Below are 18,407 nucleotides of genomic sequence, written 5' to 3' on the forward strand. Positions count from 1 at the left end.
TACGGATTGGCTGCCTGGCCCTTATTTTCATTGCATCTTTCAAGGAGAATGCTTTCAACAACAGTTATTAAAAACGTAACTACTATGGATTTTTAGACTTATCTTTGACTGCCATTTAACTCCACCACAGGCTGCACACTGACATTTTCAGTTCCCCAGATAACCTAACCCAGCTTATTTGACAGTTTCAAAACATTGCTTAGAATTTGTAGGGCAGACACTCCAATCGAATAATGCATCACACTGCAGATTGATCCTGCACATTCCAAAATGCCACCTGAAAGCTCATCATTTAAATATTAATCCCAGAGAGGCTACTGTAGAACACACACAAAAAGAACAGTAAACACACTTGGTAAAGTCAGGATTTTTTATTAACTTCTGTTATCTGTTCCAAGGCAAAGCAGGGAGCCTTATCTGCAGTGGATGGCCACACCTCCACAGTTTCACTTAAAAAGGTGAAATCTGGTTCTGCTCTAGTCACCTGGAACCTTCACTAATTCTGAAGGCAGCAATGCAGCCTTAATATTACAAAACGTGATTGAAAGAAGACTGCTGTCTTGGGGAGGGAATAAAACCCGTGGAGCTGAGAAGCACAGTTTGTGCTGTGAGATTAAGGCTGTTACAGTTCTAATTTATCAATGCTTAGGTTTATTTTAGGAACAAAGGTTATTCTACTCCAGATGTAATTATGAACTTCAAACTCTTGACATCCTATAATTACATTTATTCGACTAAAAAACAATTCATGTACTAGAAGTGAAGATAGACACGCCACCCCAAATGAAAATGTTTTGACTTGCAGTCACTTGTGGGCATAGATCAGCACAATTTGAATCAAAGGCAGCATATTTTCCTTGAAAATTTCCTGGATAAGCTGCTCAGAGTTGAACCTTCTGTACACCACTAATTTAGGACAATCTACAGTGAAGAAAATGGTCTGCATTGGTTTACTGTTAACATTTGGATCACTCCTCAATAGATTTTATGTATTTTTCATATGCATCTTCACTCATGAGTTCATCAAATTCTGAAGGGTTATCCACAGTCATCTTGATAAGCCAACCTATGAGCATAAAAACAACTCAATTAGAAGCAGCAGCAGCAGCACACACAACTCCTTGGAGCTCTAGTAAAATGCTGGCTCTTGACCCTAGCAATTTCCATTCATGTCAACAAGCATAAAAGTCTCATAGGAAATAGGTAACTTTTCACTAGTTGAAGATGAGAATACATATATAAGCCATTCCATTCGTGACTACAGGAGAAAAGGAGATAGATGGAAGTGCAGGGCCTCTCTGCTGAAATATCAGCACCTCTTGGCTCTCCCCTTCCTTGCAATCTTTTCAGAATGGTCATTAAAAGAACTCTGGACCTAAGAAATAGTGCTGAGTTTGCTTTGCTCCTCCTCTCTCCCTATCCCCTTTCCATCAGCCTGAGAGTAGGAACTACCTTATCACTGATATTTATAAAATGCTTTGTGAGCATTTTTCAGCCGATGAATGGGATAAAAATGCTTTCAAATAAACTTCACTGCCGCAACCACAAGACAATACTAAACGAGTTCCACTGTTATCCTTACAACTCAATGATGGCGGAAACACTTTTGCAAAGTTAAGATGCCTCCCTTACCATCTTGGTAGCAAGATTTGTTGACAAGTCCTGGATTATCAGCAAGGGCAGTGTTGATTTCCGTTACTTCTCCTGTGAGTGGGGAATAGAGTTCACTAGCAGCCTTTACACTTTCCAAAGCACCAAACTCATCTGAAATACAAAATTGAAGAGAGCAAAGCATTTAATTTAGAAACCGAATTAACTAGGCTTCGAGGAAGTTCAGAGCTACTTTGTGCTGCCACAAGAATTTTCTAAAGGTAGGGAGCTCCGGTGTTGAAAGATTAGAAATTCAGGTAAATCCAGGCTCCATTTCAGCCTAGGTGGTGTACACCTTTACTTTGCATCCAGTGCACTTCCTATATGAAGCCGTGTACACATAGCGTTAGCTGCGATCCTGTAGTTTCTTGAGAAATATTGCATTTTGATGTGTTTTCCCCCAAGCCAGCTTTAATCCGATTAGAAAAACATAAGCAATAAGAAAACATCCACGTCGCTTCTCCATCCTTTAGTGCAGACAGACAGCAGGCCACCTGGCAACACATCCAACTGTACCGATGTGTGCAATGATGTGCAAATGTGGTTTGAAATGCAGCAGGAAAGAAACAACACTACTTTGTTTTAAAGCTGGTATAATGTGTACACAACATTAGAGAGGAAAAACTAGGTTTCCTCTCCTTCTTTACAAGAGTGGAGGCTATGAAAGGAGAAGGCTTAGATCTCAGTGGGTGCACAATTAGATCTGCTTGCATAAGCAAGTCCAAAGATGCAATTTCCAACAACAGGACCCCACCCACCCCACCCCAATTCCACATGACCAACTTTCCAAAGTAACGATCTTTTAAAAGTTGCTTGTGCCATAACATTGGATGTGGGGAAACAGAAGGAGCCTTCTATTCAAAGTCCTTAAACACACACACACACAAACAACTTGGTATGCTCAAGCTGTTGAAAAAACCTAAATTAGCCTTTGGGGTTCTAATCCAAGAAAGACGCTTCTGTTTAAATCAAAATGCATTGCTTTCTGCCAATGTTGCAATGTGTTAAAAGTGCCAAAAAGTAAAGAAAATCGCTTACCCTGTTTGTTCAGCTTTGTTCCAATTTCTGGAAGACTACAATAAACAACATCTCCTAGTGCTTCCTGAAACAAAAACATTCAGACATCAGCAAAAATTGTTAACTGAGAAAGCTATCAAAAAGTTGGAATCCCACCCCCCGCCTTCCCTCTGGCAAGAATTTAAGCAAGGAACAAATGCACCGCATTATAATTCACACACTCCAGAAGCTGGTGGCACTATTCTTATTGCAGTTCCCAAAAACCATATCAAACATGGGCTGCAAAGCTTCCCACACCTGTCTCTGAATACGCTTTAGTCTGGCAAATGAACTGTATCACAAACAAGTCATAAACATGACTGATTTCTCAAGGATAATATAACTGGCTTCTCATACACAGCAAAGTCAAACTGGAGGGTGATGAATGAAGAGAGAAGCAGCTGTAGAGTCTCTCAGCCACACCAGCTTAGGAGCACCTGAGACACACAAAGACCCATGTTACCACCATCCAGCCACTTACAGCTGTTGTTAGGGAAGGACCAGGCCCCCTTTCCCAGGCTACCTTTGTGTGTGCATTGTATTGCAGCAATGGCTCCAACCTCCCTCTTGTAATGCAACAAGGAGAGCAACACTGGCTGCTGATTTTGCCACCGGGCCTGCTTCAAGGATCTTGTGTTAATTTACAAAGCGCTTACGCAACTTGGGCCCAAGGTACCTTAGGGACCGCCTGATCTCTTGTACTCCGCCTTCATCCCTGAAACCCTCTGATCATAGAATTGTAGAGGGGGAAGGGACCTGAGGGTCAGGTCTCCCCACCTGCTTTGTGGAACTGCCCACCTGTAGAGGTTCAGCAAGAATCGTCCCTTCTTTCAGATATCTTCCGAAAACTGCACTGTTCAGACAGGCCTTTACTGTAAGAATTTTTGTTTAAGCCAACCAGCATCTACTGACTTCTAAATGTTTTATAGAGAGCTAGAGACTGATTTTATTTAACCTGTTGCAAGCTTCCTTGTTATGCTGTGAATTATAAATGTTCAAGAAAACAAACAAACAAATAATAGGTTGTGCACCAGGCATATCTAGGTTTAGATAAGCAAAAGCAATGAAATACCACAAGATCTGTGGATGGCTATAACTTTACTGGTTACAGTATCTCTGGCTTTGGCATAGCATAGGGCAACCCTTGCCAACCGGTTGCCCTCCAGCTGTTATGGACTACAACTCCCAAGAGCCCCAACCACGGGCATAGTCCAAAACATCTGGAGGGCACAAAATTGGCAAAGGAATGCACAGGGCAAGGATCTGCCTACGTGGCAGTCTGTCTGTTGGTTAAGGATGGGTGAATCCATCAATTTTCTCTCAGTTTTTCTGAAATTTAGCACTCCACATTTTTATATCAGTTTGCAATTTAAAAAAAAGGTCCTCATGAAAATTAATCAGCATTTTAGCACAAATTCCTCCTAATTTCTGTATACTATTTTGTCTAATCTACATGTTTTTGCAAAGCAATATTCCCTAATATGATGAACTTTCTATGCTATTTTTACCAATACAACACGTCTAATTATGCACGCTTTGCCCTAGTATATGCATTTCTGTGCACGTTTTTTGACACAATAAAATTTGGCCATGTGCTTTTGGGCGGCGAGGAAAGCCTTTTCAAACAGCTGCTCTTTATTTTTACAGATGAGGAATGGAGGAACTTTTCAATCATGCCACGAGAAAGCTCTGCTCTGGGTCTTGCGCAAGTTGAGACCAGCCAAGCTGGATGCAGACCAAATGACACTTGCAGTCCCAATCTCATTTAAGAAATTACATGGTTCCTATGCAGAGAGCAAAGGTTCAGGTGCTATCCATCACCACCACCTCTGCAAACGAGGCAATAAATATATAAGCAGGGCAATAAACATTTCTATTTCTTAGGCTCCAGGACACACACAGCCATTTTGTTGTTGTTCTGTCTGCAAAATCATAGACCCTACTGAAATATTTAGGTACATAGGGAACTAACCAAGCACCTGGAGATTTTCCAACTCCTGTTACAAGGACGTATTCAGCCCTATAAACACTTGCATTAAAAAGTATTATCAACAATTAAACAAACAAAAAGCAAAAAATGCTTTGAGCCAAGGTTCCCATTGAGTCCTAAGTGTAAGATACAGAGCCAAACTGCTGAAGGGAGGACAGGATGGTTTAAAAGGGCCAATAATGTTGGAGTTCCAAGTCTACAATTTGGCTCTACATGCAGAATAGGCAATAAATGAGCCAAAGACCAAGGCCAACAGAACAGGCTGATAGATTTCAATTTTGCAGCACAAAGCTGAGAGAGAGAGAGAGAGAGAGAGAGAGAGAGAGAGAGAGAGAGAGAGAGAGAGAGAAGCAGTACCTGTGCAAAGTTGCTGATTCCTACGGTTCCAATACTGTTTTCAACTGTTATCCATTCATGCTTGTCTGTGAATCGACGGGCTGAATGAAGCAAACAGAACATTTTAACACACCTTGCTTTCTCTGAACACATTTTTGCCTCAATGTTTTACCCTAAAAAGTATCAGCATAAAAAGCACGATTTCCTAGTTCCAAGTTTGCAAGCAGGAATTAGAAAAAGATAGCCTGCTTTCCTATTTCAAGTACAAAAAAAACACCACTCCCAAATCCAAGCTATGCATCAATTTCATTCATCATTACATATCCAACCTTTCCTCCACGAAGGTAAAGGTGGTTTTTTACATAGTTTCCCCCCCTCTATTTTATACTCACATCAGCCCTGTGACGTAGACTGGGCTGAGAGACTGTGACTAGCCCAAGGTAACCCAGTGAGCTTCATGGTCAAGCGGGAACTAGAACCCAGGTCTCCTAGGTCTTAGTCTGGTATAGAGGCACACCTCCCTTTCAAGTGTTCCAATTTCAGAGGTGGAAATTGCACAGCAGTGTTCAGAGTGGGTGAGTCTTTTTACATGGGGCAGAAGTAAAAGATCCAACTTCCTGAGCCATCCCAATCTGCAGTCTGAATTGGTAGTCTTAGAAACAATTTGCCACATACTATTTCAGTACATTTGATTTACCACGTATTATTTCTACAGTGGTGATTTTTATTATTGTTCAGGACTAACACACCAGAGGTCCTAGGGAGTGAAGCTCCTTTGGATAATGTCCATCTATGAATTATGTTTGCACTTCCCTGCAGTTAATTATAACCAGCGAGAAAAGCTGGGATTCCAGTCAACACATCACAGTCAAATATCATAAAATAGCCCACAGTGCTATAAATCTGTGGGATGCCTGGACTCCCCTTCTAATTCTGGACCCCCTTTCTAAATCTGGGGTGCCAAACATTGAATTTAGCCTGTTACAAAAGCCACATTTTAAAAAAGCCAGGCTGCTTTTCTGGTGAAGTAATTGCCTAGAGAGATGGACCATTAGAAGGCCACAAAGAAATGGTTGATCAAAGAGGCTATTCACAGAGACTCTCTGGGCAGGAAAACAAATGGGAAAATCCCCTCCTGAGGTGAGAGAGAGTTAGCAGAGACAAAAGCCCAGTTTCAGAAGGGAGGGGCACAACTGTGGTGGGCTTGCAGTTTGGCAAGCAGGAAAGTAGAGGCTAAGTCGAATGTTTGCTGGCAGTTTTTGGATCCAACATGGCAGCCGTGAGAGGAACAGGAGATCTGCTCCTGCCCCTATGAGAGAAGCAAGAGACCCCCTTGGAGTGTAATGCTGGGAACTTCCTCTATCTAGACTCAGGTTGTAAATACGTGTAAATAAACCATATATGATCAAGATGCCACAGTCTCTTCTGCACCTCATTGTCCCAAAGGAAACACAGACCCTGGGCAAGCACGCCTAGTACCCTTGAAATCACACACCACTCGCACAGAGTCCTTTGCCCAATCTTGCGTGAATATAAAGCTGTGCCTCCCCTCCCGGGACCCTCTCCCTAAATCTTTCTCCACAATGAACAAGCACATCTTAGTGGTCCCACCAATATGCATACACCACTTGAAATAAGTTCTGTAGCACAATCTACCATTCAAGTGAATGAAACCTTGCAGCACCTTAAATAATACAGGGATGCCAGGGCCTTTTTCAGCCCAAGGGCTGCACTGCCTTGTGGGCAACCTTCCAATTGGGTACAAAAGCAAAAGTGGTGTGGGCAATGGATGCAACTCTTACCTTTGTACAGTAGGCTACATTCCAGTCACCAGAGGTTTCCACATAAACAGCCCTGCTCTGTCCAGGCAAGCAATAGGAATTATCAGAGTTCAAGGACACATTACAAGCAGGTACAGAGCAGGGCTGGTGCGGGACGCGGCATGCGGCCTAGGGAAGGGGTGTAGCTTGGAAAGAGTCCTGAAGGCCATACAGAGAGGCACAGAGGGTCGCATTCAGCCACCTGGGCCTGAGGTTACATTAACAGTAAAGGTAAAGGTAAAGGTACCCCTGCCCGTATGGGCCAGTCTTGACAGACTCTGGGGTTGTGCGCCCATCTCACTTAAGAGGCCAGGGGCCAGCGCTGTCCGGAGACACTTCCGGGTCACGTGGCCAGCGTGACAAAGCTGCATCTGGCGAGCCAGAGCTGCACACGGAAACGCCGTTTACCTTCCCGCTGGTAAGCGGTCCCTATTTATCTACTTGCACCCGGAGGTGCTTTCGAACTGCTAGGTTGGCAGGCGCTGGGACCGAGCAGCGGGAGCGCACCCCGCCGCAGGGATTCGAACCGCCGACCTTTCAATCGGCAAGTCCTAGGCGCTGAGGCTTTAACCCACAGCGCCACCTGCGTCCCCTACATTAACAGTACTGTGGTGTAAATGGTGTAAATCTCATGACCCTAATTCCATATGCCTGCTGTAAAACAAACAAAAAAAAACCCTCCATCCCCATCTTGCAGAATTTAATCTGAGAAAAAATGAGGGTGCATAGGGAATGACAAGCAATGCAATAAATTACTATGCCGCACAGCAACACAAGACCCAGTCCAAAGAGTCAGATCCAATCAGAGTGGGTGTGTCACTGGATATGAATGGCAAACTAAGCAAATGCTGCAATAAAATTAACCCTGTACGGACCACAGTGCTTCCATTAACATTTATGGGGTAATGAAGGAATGCAACCCTGACCTCTATTCTTTGATTAGGTCTTGGGCATGCAGGAAGCAAAGCATGATTTGAATCCTGGAAAAATGCAGGGTAAAGACTGCATAAAGTCAGCCTATGAGCCAATAACAGCACAAACTCTGTACTGCACACAAGACAGATTTTAAGTTTGAACACCCATAGCTGGGTCAACCAAAGCAATCCCTTCCCTCCTGCCTCGATAGGTTAAATATCCCAATATGTTTTGCACAATTAAATCCTAGGCATGTTACTCAGAAATGAGTCCCACTGTGTTCAACAGTGCTTACTCCCAATAAATGTGCTGAGGATTGCAGTACTGAAAAGCTCCATCCTAACTTTGTCTACTCAAAAGTAAGTCCTATTGAACTCAATGGGGCTCACACCCAGGTGTGTTTAGGACTGCAGTTTTTGAGGCTCTGTACACATTTAACTGAGGGACGCGGATGGCACTGTGGGTTAAACCAGAGAGCCTAGGACTTGGTGATCAGAAGGTCAGCAGTTCGAATCCCCACGACGGGGTGAGCTTCCGTTGCTCGGTCCCTGCTCCTGCCCACCTAGCAGTTTGAAAGCATGTCAAAGTGCAAGTAGATAAATAGGTACCACTCTGGTGGGAAGGTAAATGGCGTTTCCATGCGCTGCTCTGGTTCTCCAGAAGCGGCTTAGTCATGCTGGCCACATGACCCGGAAGCTGTACGCCGGCTCCCTCGGCCAATAAAGCGAGATGAGCGCTGCAACCCCAGAGTCAGTCACGACTGGACCTAATGGTCAGGGGTCCCTTTACCATTACTTACACATTTAACTCATATCCCCCTACCCCCCCAAAAAAAGAACTTCAGGAACTGTAGTTTGTTAAGGGTGCTGGGAATTGTAGCTCTGCTCAAACTGCAGTTCCCAGGATTCATTGGGGACAGGGGATATGCTTTAAATGCATGGTGTGTAGCAGCAAACAAGCTGCAAATCTATGACCGGCTGCTGGGGGTATAAGCCACTTTGAACTCAAGTGAGGTAAACCCGCACAAGTTTGGGCTGCCCAGCTGCACTCTTAGGCACGCTTACTTGGGAGTAAGCCGCCTCTCGATTCTCAGGGGCTTCCTCCTGAGAAAGGCAAGCGCGGGCTTGGGTTGCAAAGCAGCAGCAGCAGCAGCAGCACCCCCTCCCTCCACCCAAGGAGAGCGACTGAAGCTCCTCCGCAGTTCCCATTCATTGCAAAGGCTTCCTTGCGCAGGAGTGCTTGCCTGCGGATCGGGCCCCTTGCACTGCACCCTCCGCCGCCCACTTCTCCGCCCCGTGGCCCACGGCGCCCATTCATCCCTCTCGTTTCCTCTCCTCCCCGCCGCGACTCACCGGCGAGCAGCAACGCGGGGCTGGTGCTGAGCCTCCGAGCCGGGGCGGCCTGGCTGCTGCTGCTATTGGCCCAGGCGGCCTGGGAGCAGCCGACTAAGGCGCGACGGGGCCTGGCCAAGCCGGCTGCACAAGGAGCAGCGGCGGCGGCGGCGGCAGAAGCCGTGCCAGGCCCAACCCGCCGCAGCGCTCGCAAGGCCGCCAGTGCCGCTGCCATGGCGGGGCCGCTGCACAGAGACGCGGCCGGGGCCAGAGGGGACAAGCCGGCGAGGGAGGCGGTGGCGGAGGACAAGGGGGAGGCGGGCCTTTCGGAAGGGGGCCTGGCTTGGCCTGGCCGGCGAGAAGGAGGAGGAGAGTGCGGAGGGGACGTGAGGGAAGGGGGTTGCCGCGGCAGCTGCTGCTCGCTTCATTTTACTTTAGGCATTTATTAACCGCCCATCGATCGTGTCCTCTGGGCGGCTTGCAAAAAAGAAAAAGTGGCGTGTTTTTTTAAAAAAGTAACAGTAAAAAAAATAAGAGCAGTAGCATTTAGCACAAATCACCCCAGAAGGAAGAGCCAACATTAGCAGCTCGTCATCCGTCTAAAAGCTTGCTTCAAACCGTATAAGCACGATTCTGAAAAGACCTTAGGAGTTTTGTTTTTACACTCGCCGGAAACAAGTTAGAGGAGTGCATCCCATAATAAGTGGAGGAGTGGTACTTTTTGCACTTTAGGAGCCCATCGTGACAGGCTCCATAGAGCCCTGTTCCCCCTAATGAGAGTCCCAAAATGCAGATAGCTTTGTGCCGAAGAGCAGTGTGGTGTAGTAGTTAGAGTGTTGGGACTCAGAGCTGGAGGACCAGGGTTCAGATCCCTTCCTCAGCCTTGAAACTCACTGGATGACCTTGGGCTACTCCGTGTCTCTCAGCTTACCTACATCACAGGTTTGCAGTGGAGGATAAAATGGGGAGGGGGAGAATCATGCACTTAAGGTGAAATATAAATGTAATACATGAATAAATAACTAAAAGCATATAGCATAATGGCTAATTTATTAGGAGCAGCTAAAGTGCAATCTAATAATGCACTTCTCTGGGAGTTAGCTACATTGCTTACTTCTGATTCCATAGGTTCAGCCATTAAACACACACACTTTAAATCTCCAGCCAGTTGAAATGCAAACTGTGTGTGCAATCGATACATGTCCTAGCATTATTGTTTGTGTCTTACTATGCTCTGTGGACATCACTTCCTCAGTTAATGTTTTAGGACAGAGGCGGGGAACCTTGGGCCCAAGGGCCAAACGTGGCTCTCTAGACCTCTCTAATGGCCCTCCCCAGGCCAAAGGCCCATCTAGTCCAGCAACAATTCTCCCAGTTGTGAACCAGATGCCCCTGGGAAGCTGACAAGCAGGACATAAATGCAACAGTGCTCACCCCATCAACTGGTATTCAGAGCAGTACTGCCTCAGAGACTGAAAAGTGAAAGTAATCATTGTGGCTAATAGTCACTGATATCTTTATTCTCTTTGGATTTGTGCAATTTTCTTAAAGCTATCTAAGTTGACAGCCATCTCTACATCTTGTGGGGAGCAAATTCAACCATTTAATGATGTGCTGTGTAAAGAAGTATTATCTTTTGTCCTGAATATTCCAACATTCAGCTTTCTTGTATGGTCCCAAGTTCTAGTACTCAGAGAGGTTTCCTCCTCATCCATTTTCTCCACACCATGAATAATTTTATGCATTTCCAAATAAAGCATTTTCTAAGAATAAATTATGAATTGAACTGGTAATGATTTTATAATTTGATATAAACAATGAAGCTGAACAATGCTTTGGATTCTTAGCTTTTATTATACTACACTGTGGAATAAGTACAGAATAAAGCAGTATGCATAATCAAGCAAGCATCAGTTCTGTCAAGCACTCATTTTCACATCTATCAGTACAGAGTTAAGGCCAGTAGCTTAAGTACAATTATTGGAGAGCACATCAAGACCTCAGTCAATGGAAGTAATTCTGCTGTCTGCCACAACATTTCACAAACATGGAAGCCACAATATCTAAAGGCAGCTGCAACAGATGTAAGTTGAAGCGGGTAAGAAGACCAGTTATTAGTTGCTCATCACAGGTTCTTCTAGTTTCTTGTCACAGGCTGGTTTATGGTCAGTTTTACATTTTATTCCAAGGAAGCTGCAAATTTTCTTCAGCATTAGGTCAACAATCTCTTCCTCTTCAGAAGCCTAAAAAACACACAGAGACACACACAATACAGTTTGTATGAGTATAGATATAACAGTGAATTGCATCCTGGGCTTGTGTAGAATTTGTGGTGATGATGATAACTACAGGCAGGAAAAAGTAGAACACAAAACAGTCATGTTAAACATTGTAGTAGCACACTGCAGTAAACTGTAGTGTGGCCAGGAGAATATGTGAATTTCAGTATGAGTAGATTGTCAGCCAAACTAAACCTGCTGATTAATGTGCATGTGATTAGGCGGCAGACAGATACTGAAAATTACTGCCAAAAGAAAGGAAGACAAACAGGAAAATGTATTGGGGGGTTATTAGTTCTAGTTCATAGTTAGCAAGCTCAATCACAAGATGAGGTTTGGACAGCACACTGAGCTATACCGTGGCTTAGCTTAGTGCAGGAAGGAGTAAAAAGACTGGGGAGAAGCAAAATGGATTACTGTGTCATATGAACCAGGCCGAACCAGGCCAGGGCCCCACACTTAATGCTAACACCATGAGTTGTGGCAAGTCCAAGTAAAGAATTAGGCTTGGATTCTCCCCTTTCCTCCTCCTGCACAGCCAGTAGGCAGAGATCTACAGATGTTTGTTCTGTAAGAATTATCTGTTTGTTTTGTTGTATGAACCAGGAATCCTGGCTTTAAACAAACCAGTTACTTAAACAATCCAGCATCACAATCCACAGTTTGAACCTGGCTTGTTCTGAAATTTACCACAGTTAGTTGTATGACAGGTTTCCTGGTTCATAAAACAGGACAACATTCTTTGAAAATGAAAGTAATCGGAGGAGTGGAAGGGGAGCAGGCAAGCCTGATGTCCATGTACAATGGTTACAAACACGTTAGGTTACAGACTCTGCTAACCCAGAAGTAGTACCTCAGGTTAAGAACTTTACTTCAGGATAAGAACAGAAATTGTGCGGTGGCGGCGGCGCAGCAGGAGCAGGAGGCCCCATTAGCTAAAGTGGTACCTCAGGTTAAGAACAGTTTCAGGTTAAGAATGGACCCCCGGAACGAATTAAGTTCTTAACCAGAGGTACCACTGTATGTAGTACTAAACCATGGTTTAGTAGTGTTACATATGAACTTGGCCTGTGCAGGTCCTTGATTAGTCGGATCTCCCAGTATACATATATATGTACAGACCAGGGCTGATGGCATCCTTAAATGTGGAAATTCACATATTACTTCTGTGGACAAACCTGATAATGTTTCTGTTCCTCACTGAAAGCGACAAGGATCACAGAAATGAAGAGATTCAACACCACAAATGTCATAAAAATGATGCAGGAGCCAATTAAGAAGGACCCCAAGATAGGATTGTAGTCCAAGACCTGAAAGAGACATATATGTTGCAATAAGGGATATTGTTATCGTCTTCAGGGAAGAGAACATTATTTTCAGGGACAGTACAGTACTTGTGAATTATTTAAACACTTCAGTTTGCTGGTGTCTTGTGTAAGCATCATGTTTGCCCAAATGCACTCTGCCTTAATACTGAAGAGAGTGCTTCCTTGTATATTTTGAGGATAAGTAATGCTTAAGATATGTGTTGCTGTTTTTTTATGTACAAGTTATACTACCGTACTTCAGTGGGAGCAGGGGGTAGCATTATGAAAAGTAAAAAAAATGTGTTCCCTCTTGCCTCTCCCATTCCAATGCATCATTGCCTGTGACTTTTGCTCCTCCTTTTCCACCACCCTCATCTGTCCAAAGGTCTCTTCCTGCTTAGTCAACCTTCGTCCTTTCTTCCCCTTTATACCCAGAACTGCTTTTCAAAACCCCAAAAGGTGATTTCACCTTTTTTGCTTTGCTCAAAACCCGTCTTTTCATGAAGCCTTACAGTAGTCCCAATACCCATCCACAGCCTTTCCCAACTTGTTGCCCTCCTGATGTTTCGGACTCCCATAATTGCTGACCATCAGCCATGCTGGCTCCGGGTGATGGGAGATGGGAATCAAACAAGGTTGAGGAAGGTTGTCTTATGATAACTAGGGATGGATGAATCTGTACATTTAATTTTCTCTCCGTTTCTCATTTTTCTCTTCCTAAGTTCAGTTCTCCACATTTCGCATTACAGTGCTACCGCGGGTTACAGACACTTCAGGTTACAGACTCCACTAACCCAGAAATAGTACCTCGGGTTAAGAACTTTGCTACAGGATGAGAATAGAAATCGTGCTATGAAGGCGCAGCGGCAGGGGGAAGCCTCATTAGCTAAAGTGGTACCTCAGGTAAAGAACAGTTTCAGGTTAAGAACAGACCTCCAGAACGAATTAAGTTCTTAACCTGAGGTACCACTGTAGTTTGCATTAAAAAAAAAAGTCCTGAAAATTCACCAGTATTTTACTGCATTTCCCCCCATAATATGCATTTTATATGCATTTTCTCCCCAATATACACATGTTTGCAAGGCAATGTTCCCTAATATGATACATTTTTAAATGTTACTTTTGCTAATAGATGCATGGCCATCCACACTTTACCCTAGCATTTGCTTTGTGTACAAATTTATTGGCTGGAGAACGGCATTGCAAAATATAGATAGTTTAAGATGGGGCTGGAAAAACTATGTGTGTGGATGGTGCTAAATAAATAAGACAACAGATATGTGGTTCATTTCATTTAATTCAACCTTAGTTACAAGGAAAAAAACCTCTGAAGGATAAACCATACCTCTTCATAGTTGAAGATTCCAAGCTGAAGACTGACCATTGTCTCTGCAGAATCAAACAGGGTCTTGTAAGAGTTCAACTTCCAGCCGTATATCAAGTTTGTCTGCAAATTATAAAAATGGGAGGAAAACAGTTTCTCACCCAAATCACAAGGCCAGTTAGCAAGTGACACAGATTACTGGGCAAACTAGGTTCTCCATAATACACATGGCTATTTTTCTGCTTAGACACAGGTTGTATTGGAGCAGTTGGTGTCTCTTTACTGCAGAGATGAAAGTTTAGGTTAATGCTGAGGTTGCAACTGAGAAATGCGCCCTGCTTGAAAACATAATTACTGTTGCTGCCAGTTGCTTTCACAAGCCCCCTGCGCTTTAGGCCTCAGCTTCTGCATATGTTAAAGCGCTCATACCACTTTAAGAGTCATGACTTCCCCCCGAAAGAAACCACCTTTGGGTTAAAATTTGTTTCAAGCTGTTTTTAATGTTGTATTTTAAATGGCTGTAACCTGCTCTGGGACCTTAGGGTGACGAGTGCGTAGTAAGTTGAACTCATTGTCATCATCCTTGATATCTGGGGCTGATGGGAATTGTAGTCCAACAGCACCTTGAAGGTACCATTTTGACTACATCTGTATAACAGACAGGACTCTAAAAAAAATGAGCAAACTAATCCAAATTACAGAGGGTGGGGAGGGGCGAGGGGGGAGAGAGAGAGCCAGAAAACCGATTGGGAATAGATGGAAGACATGGGTACTCACCGCTATGGAGTAGGCAAGGAACATGATTATAATCACAGTTGCAAATCCTGATATGTCCCCCCAGGCCCTCCTCAAGGTTGAGGTGATCATGTTCAGCTTTGGGTTCAGTCGCAGGAGATGCCAGAGTTTCACAGTGGCAAGAAGAACCAGAAAGGCAATCAGGTAGCCCAGAACTGCATCAACAGTTGCTGTCTGATTGAAGCTTGCAAACCTGAAGGAATATGGGAATCGTTATGACATTGTGGAGGCTATTCTGTTAGGGCACATGGAGCACGGCTCCACCAACCTTAGTTACCCTCCACCTGCTTGCTTGCTTGCCTGCCTGCCCCTCTCCTTCCTTATAACCAGTCCTGGGGCTGTCTCTAGATGTCAGCTCCCTCCTCCTCTTTTGTCTCAGTGTTGCTTTTTAAAACTCACCAGGGAAGAGGATAATAATAATAATAATAATAATAATAATAATAATAATAATAATTTATTTATACCCGTCCCATCTGGCTGGGTTTCCCCAGCCACTCTGGGCGGCTCCAACAGAATATTAAAAGCACAATAAAACATTAAACATTAAAAACTTCCCTAAACTAGAATTAGTTGGCACTGCCTGTCATTGAGCTCTCTGCTCTCTGCTTTACCAGTCCCAGCCAGCACCGGTAATGAGGCAGTGTTGTGTAGTGGTTAGAGTGTCAGACTGGGACTGAAGAGACCTAAGTTCAGATACTGGCTCAGCCACAAGGTTCACTGAATTTTTTTCTTTCTCAGCCTGATCTGCTTCACAAGGCAGGTGAGAATCATGTTTGTCTCCTTGAGCTGCTTCCTGGAGGAAAGGTGGAATTGGGCAAGTCAACCAATCCGTTCTTTTCCAGTTGAAACACAAGTCCTTAAAAATTGGGCAGCTTCTCTCAGAGCAAAAACCTGGGAGACGCATATTAATTGTATTTTATATAAACTTTATGGATGCAAGCACTAGCTATTACAAAGTTGAAAAAATGCCTTGCAAAAAAAAAGATCTATGTGAATTTCATGCGACCCATCCCATCCATTTTGAGCCTGCGGTTTTTTAAAAAAAACCTCCACAAAATTATATAAAAAACTTGTATTTAAAAACTTTTTTCAAAATAAAAATAAAAATATCTAAAGCCGCATTTTTCTAAAGACCTTTTTCTGAAACCATACATTTTTATTTTAATACATTTTGGTATTCTTTAATGCCAAGGACTGTATTGCAGCATTTGTACAAGCACCAAAATCAAAGGATAATTATATTTGGGGGATGCAAATCAGGTCAGTTTGCATTGGAATTCACAGAGATCAAATTCCACAGGGAGCATCCACAGATCACAAATGCTGCTTAAAAATTCTTCCCTTTTCTACCCCTGATGGGATGGAGAGTTTGCACAGTGGCAGGATGGGGAGCCCTTACTCATCCTTGTGCTCCTGATAGTAGCTGATGTCCCGCAAGCCCAAGATTGTCCGTCTTACAAACACCAACAGGGCACTCCAGCTGATGGAAATGATGGCCAGTTCCAACAGGTTCCACTTGCTTCGGAAGTAATTCCATTTCAGAGCGCGCATGAGCTTTCCCTGCAGGAACAAGGTGTTCAGTTCCAAAGAATGCATTAAGTGATCGTTAGGGAGAAAGGCAGATTGTGTTGCTACAATGCAACCTCATTTTGATGCCTAGCCAAGCATGACCTCATATCCAAGGATCACACAGTCAGTTAAGTGAGAGAGCTGCTGGAATGCAGAGAGGGTTTCCAGCTTTTTCTGGCTGGCGGCTGGCTCTCCTTTCTAACAGCTGCCTGACCTGCAGAGATTCAACATGGAAAAGATGATAAGGAAAACACTTCTGATGACGAGCCTATTCTGCAAGGAGCATTCTGCTCTGAAAACTGTTTGTTATCTATTCCCAACCATATTCACAATGCATGTGCAGAGACTTGGGGTGGCCTAAATTTTAAATGGCAAGTAGGAACTGTATGCAATTTCCTGGGTTAACATGGCTGCAAATAAAATCTTGCTGGAACCAAATAAGAAGGAAAAACACTAAATTTGTTCTAGATTCCGCTTGTTTTCCAACAGTGGCTTTTACTTCATGTGAAAGTTCACATAAAACGTGGAAATCAACAGTTACAGAAATGATAGGAAAATGGAGCAAAGTACTGTCTGAAGGCAGCCTTAGGTACTCCTTTATCTCCAATGATGTTCTGGAAATTCCATGCGAAAGAGAAAGCCAATCAGTTTGTAGGACAGCATCCCAAAACTTCAGGGTGGTCACAAAAAGAAGGACAGCTGTCTCATTACAAGTCTTTGGCTGCAGGCCTCTGCGCACCTACCTGGACAAAGTCCCATAGAACTAAGTGTGGGACTTATTTCTGAGAAGACATCTATACAATTACACTGTCGGGGTTACTTAGTCCCTGCCTGCAGGGTGTGGCAGTTGACTGGCAGCAGGAGCTACAAGCACTATAATAAAGTGTCAGGGCTGGTGGCAGCCAGGGCTGCTGATAGGATTCGCAAGCCCTGGAACATATGTGACCAAACAATATGGGTGTCTGGTCTCCAGAATGCATGGGGGACCTGTGTATTCTTCAGATGTTGATGACTTCCAACCTGCATTAGCCTCAGCGAATATGGGCAATGGCCAGGGATGGTGAGAGTTTCACTTAAAAACATCTGGAAGGATTAATTTGTGGAAGGCTGGTTTAGCAGCATTGTTCTCAACTGTGGCACAAGAAATTCCAGGTCCATATCACCAACAAGGTTCGCTTTCCTGGCTCAGGGTGGAAGAGCATGCCTTCCACTGTTCAGGGGTACCATGCCTCTAACTACCAGTCGCTGAGAACCAAGAGCAAAAGAGTGCTACTGTGCACAGAGGCATGTGGCTGGCTACTATTGGATGCTGGAGCAAATAGACCATTGGCTTGATCCAGCAAGGCTTGTCTGGTATCCTTACCTGTCCCACCATGTAGTATATGACAAAGAGGAAATAAATGACTTCTGCTGCTATCACAAAGATATGCAGACCATCTGTGTATGGATAAAGTCGGACACTCTGCAGCTCAGACCGCGTAAAGAAGGCCCCTGCGAAATCAAAGCAGAAGTCAGTAGTCTATTCTGTCGGACAGCAGGTGCAGCTTATTGTGGAGGGTTAAGACAAAATGTACAAATCTGAAATGCCCTCTTCTATGTATTGTAGCTGTATGGAAACCCTGTTCCTTTTTCTGTCTGGCTCACTGTATCCATGTAATATGCTGGGTTGATATTGAATTACTACAGTAATGTAGAGACAAAATGTGCCAGGCAAACTCCCAGAGTAATGTAGGCACTGCTTTTTTCTTACATGAAAACACTGGCGCAGATGTCAGGCTCTTACCTAAGGCATTGGTTTCAAACATGAGGCTTACAATGCAGAAGAGGTTCACATTTGCATTGTAGACAGTGAACTCAACAAACACAGCTCTCGTAAATGTATCCAGCCAAACGTTATTGAAGAGGTACTGGAGGATTCTGCCAAAATACAAAGTGAGGAATGTGTAATCTCACATGCTGTGGTCCTAAAAATGTTAAGATGCTAATGAGTCAAGAGGTTGCCAAATCCAGCAGAAAAGAGGGTGGAACCCCATTT

General features: G+C 44.0%; 2 protein-coding genes across 2 annotated transcripts in view; both read right to left on the reverse strand.

Annotated features, from left to right (window-relative positions):
• Positions 1 to 356: 356 nt before the first annotated feature.
• GCSH (glycine cleavage system protein H) lies at positions 357 to 9,561 on the reverse strand. Its single transcript, XM_083752079.1, has 5 exons — positions 9,120 to 9,561; positions 5,054 to 5,133; positions 2,689 to 2,752; positions 1,633 to 1,764; positions 357 to 1,066 (listed from the first exon to the last, which is right to left on the reverse strand). The coding sequence occupies exons 1-5, from the start codon at positions 9,331 to 9,333 to the stop codon at positions 969 to 971; spliced, it is 588 nt and encodes a 195-aa protein (XP_083608205.1). The 5' UTR covers positions 9,334 to 9,561; the 3' UTR covers positions 357 to 968.
• Positions 9,562 to 10,932: 1,371 nt separating this feature from the next.
• The window catches only part of LOC310851282 (polycystin-1-like protein 2), a 46,376-nt gene continuing 38,901 nt past the window's right edge, over positions 10,933 to 18,407 (reverse strand). The window contains exons 37-43 of the mRNA XM_083753504.1: positions 18,156 to 18,289; positions 17,736 to 17,863; positions 16,203 to 16,363; positions 14,786 to 14,996; positions 14,030 to 14,131; positions 12,556 to 12,687; positions 10,933 to 11,341 (exon numbers count right to left, since the gene is read on the reverse strand). Of these exons, the coding sequence (XP_083609630.1) occupies positions 11,213 to 11,341; positions 12,556 to 12,687; positions 14,030 to 14,131; positions 14,786 to 14,996; positions 16,203 to 16,363; positions 17,736 to 17,863; positions 18,156 to 18,289 (997 nt within the window). The 3' untranslated portion in view covers positions 10,933 to 11,212. The remainder of the gene's footprint in view (positions 11,342 to 12,555; positions 12,688 to 14,029; positions 14,132 to 14,785; positions 14,997 to 16,202; positions 16,364 to 17,735; positions 17,864 to 18,155; positions 18,290 to 18,407) is intronic.

Source organism: Podarcis gaigeae (genome assembly GCF_964106915.1).
Source record: "Podarcis gaigeae genome assembly, chromosome: 8".
In the NCBI taxonomy this organism is placed as follows: domain Eukaryota; kingdom Metazoa; phylum Chordata; class Lepidosauria; order Squamata; family Lacertidae; genus Podarcis; species Podarcis gaigeae.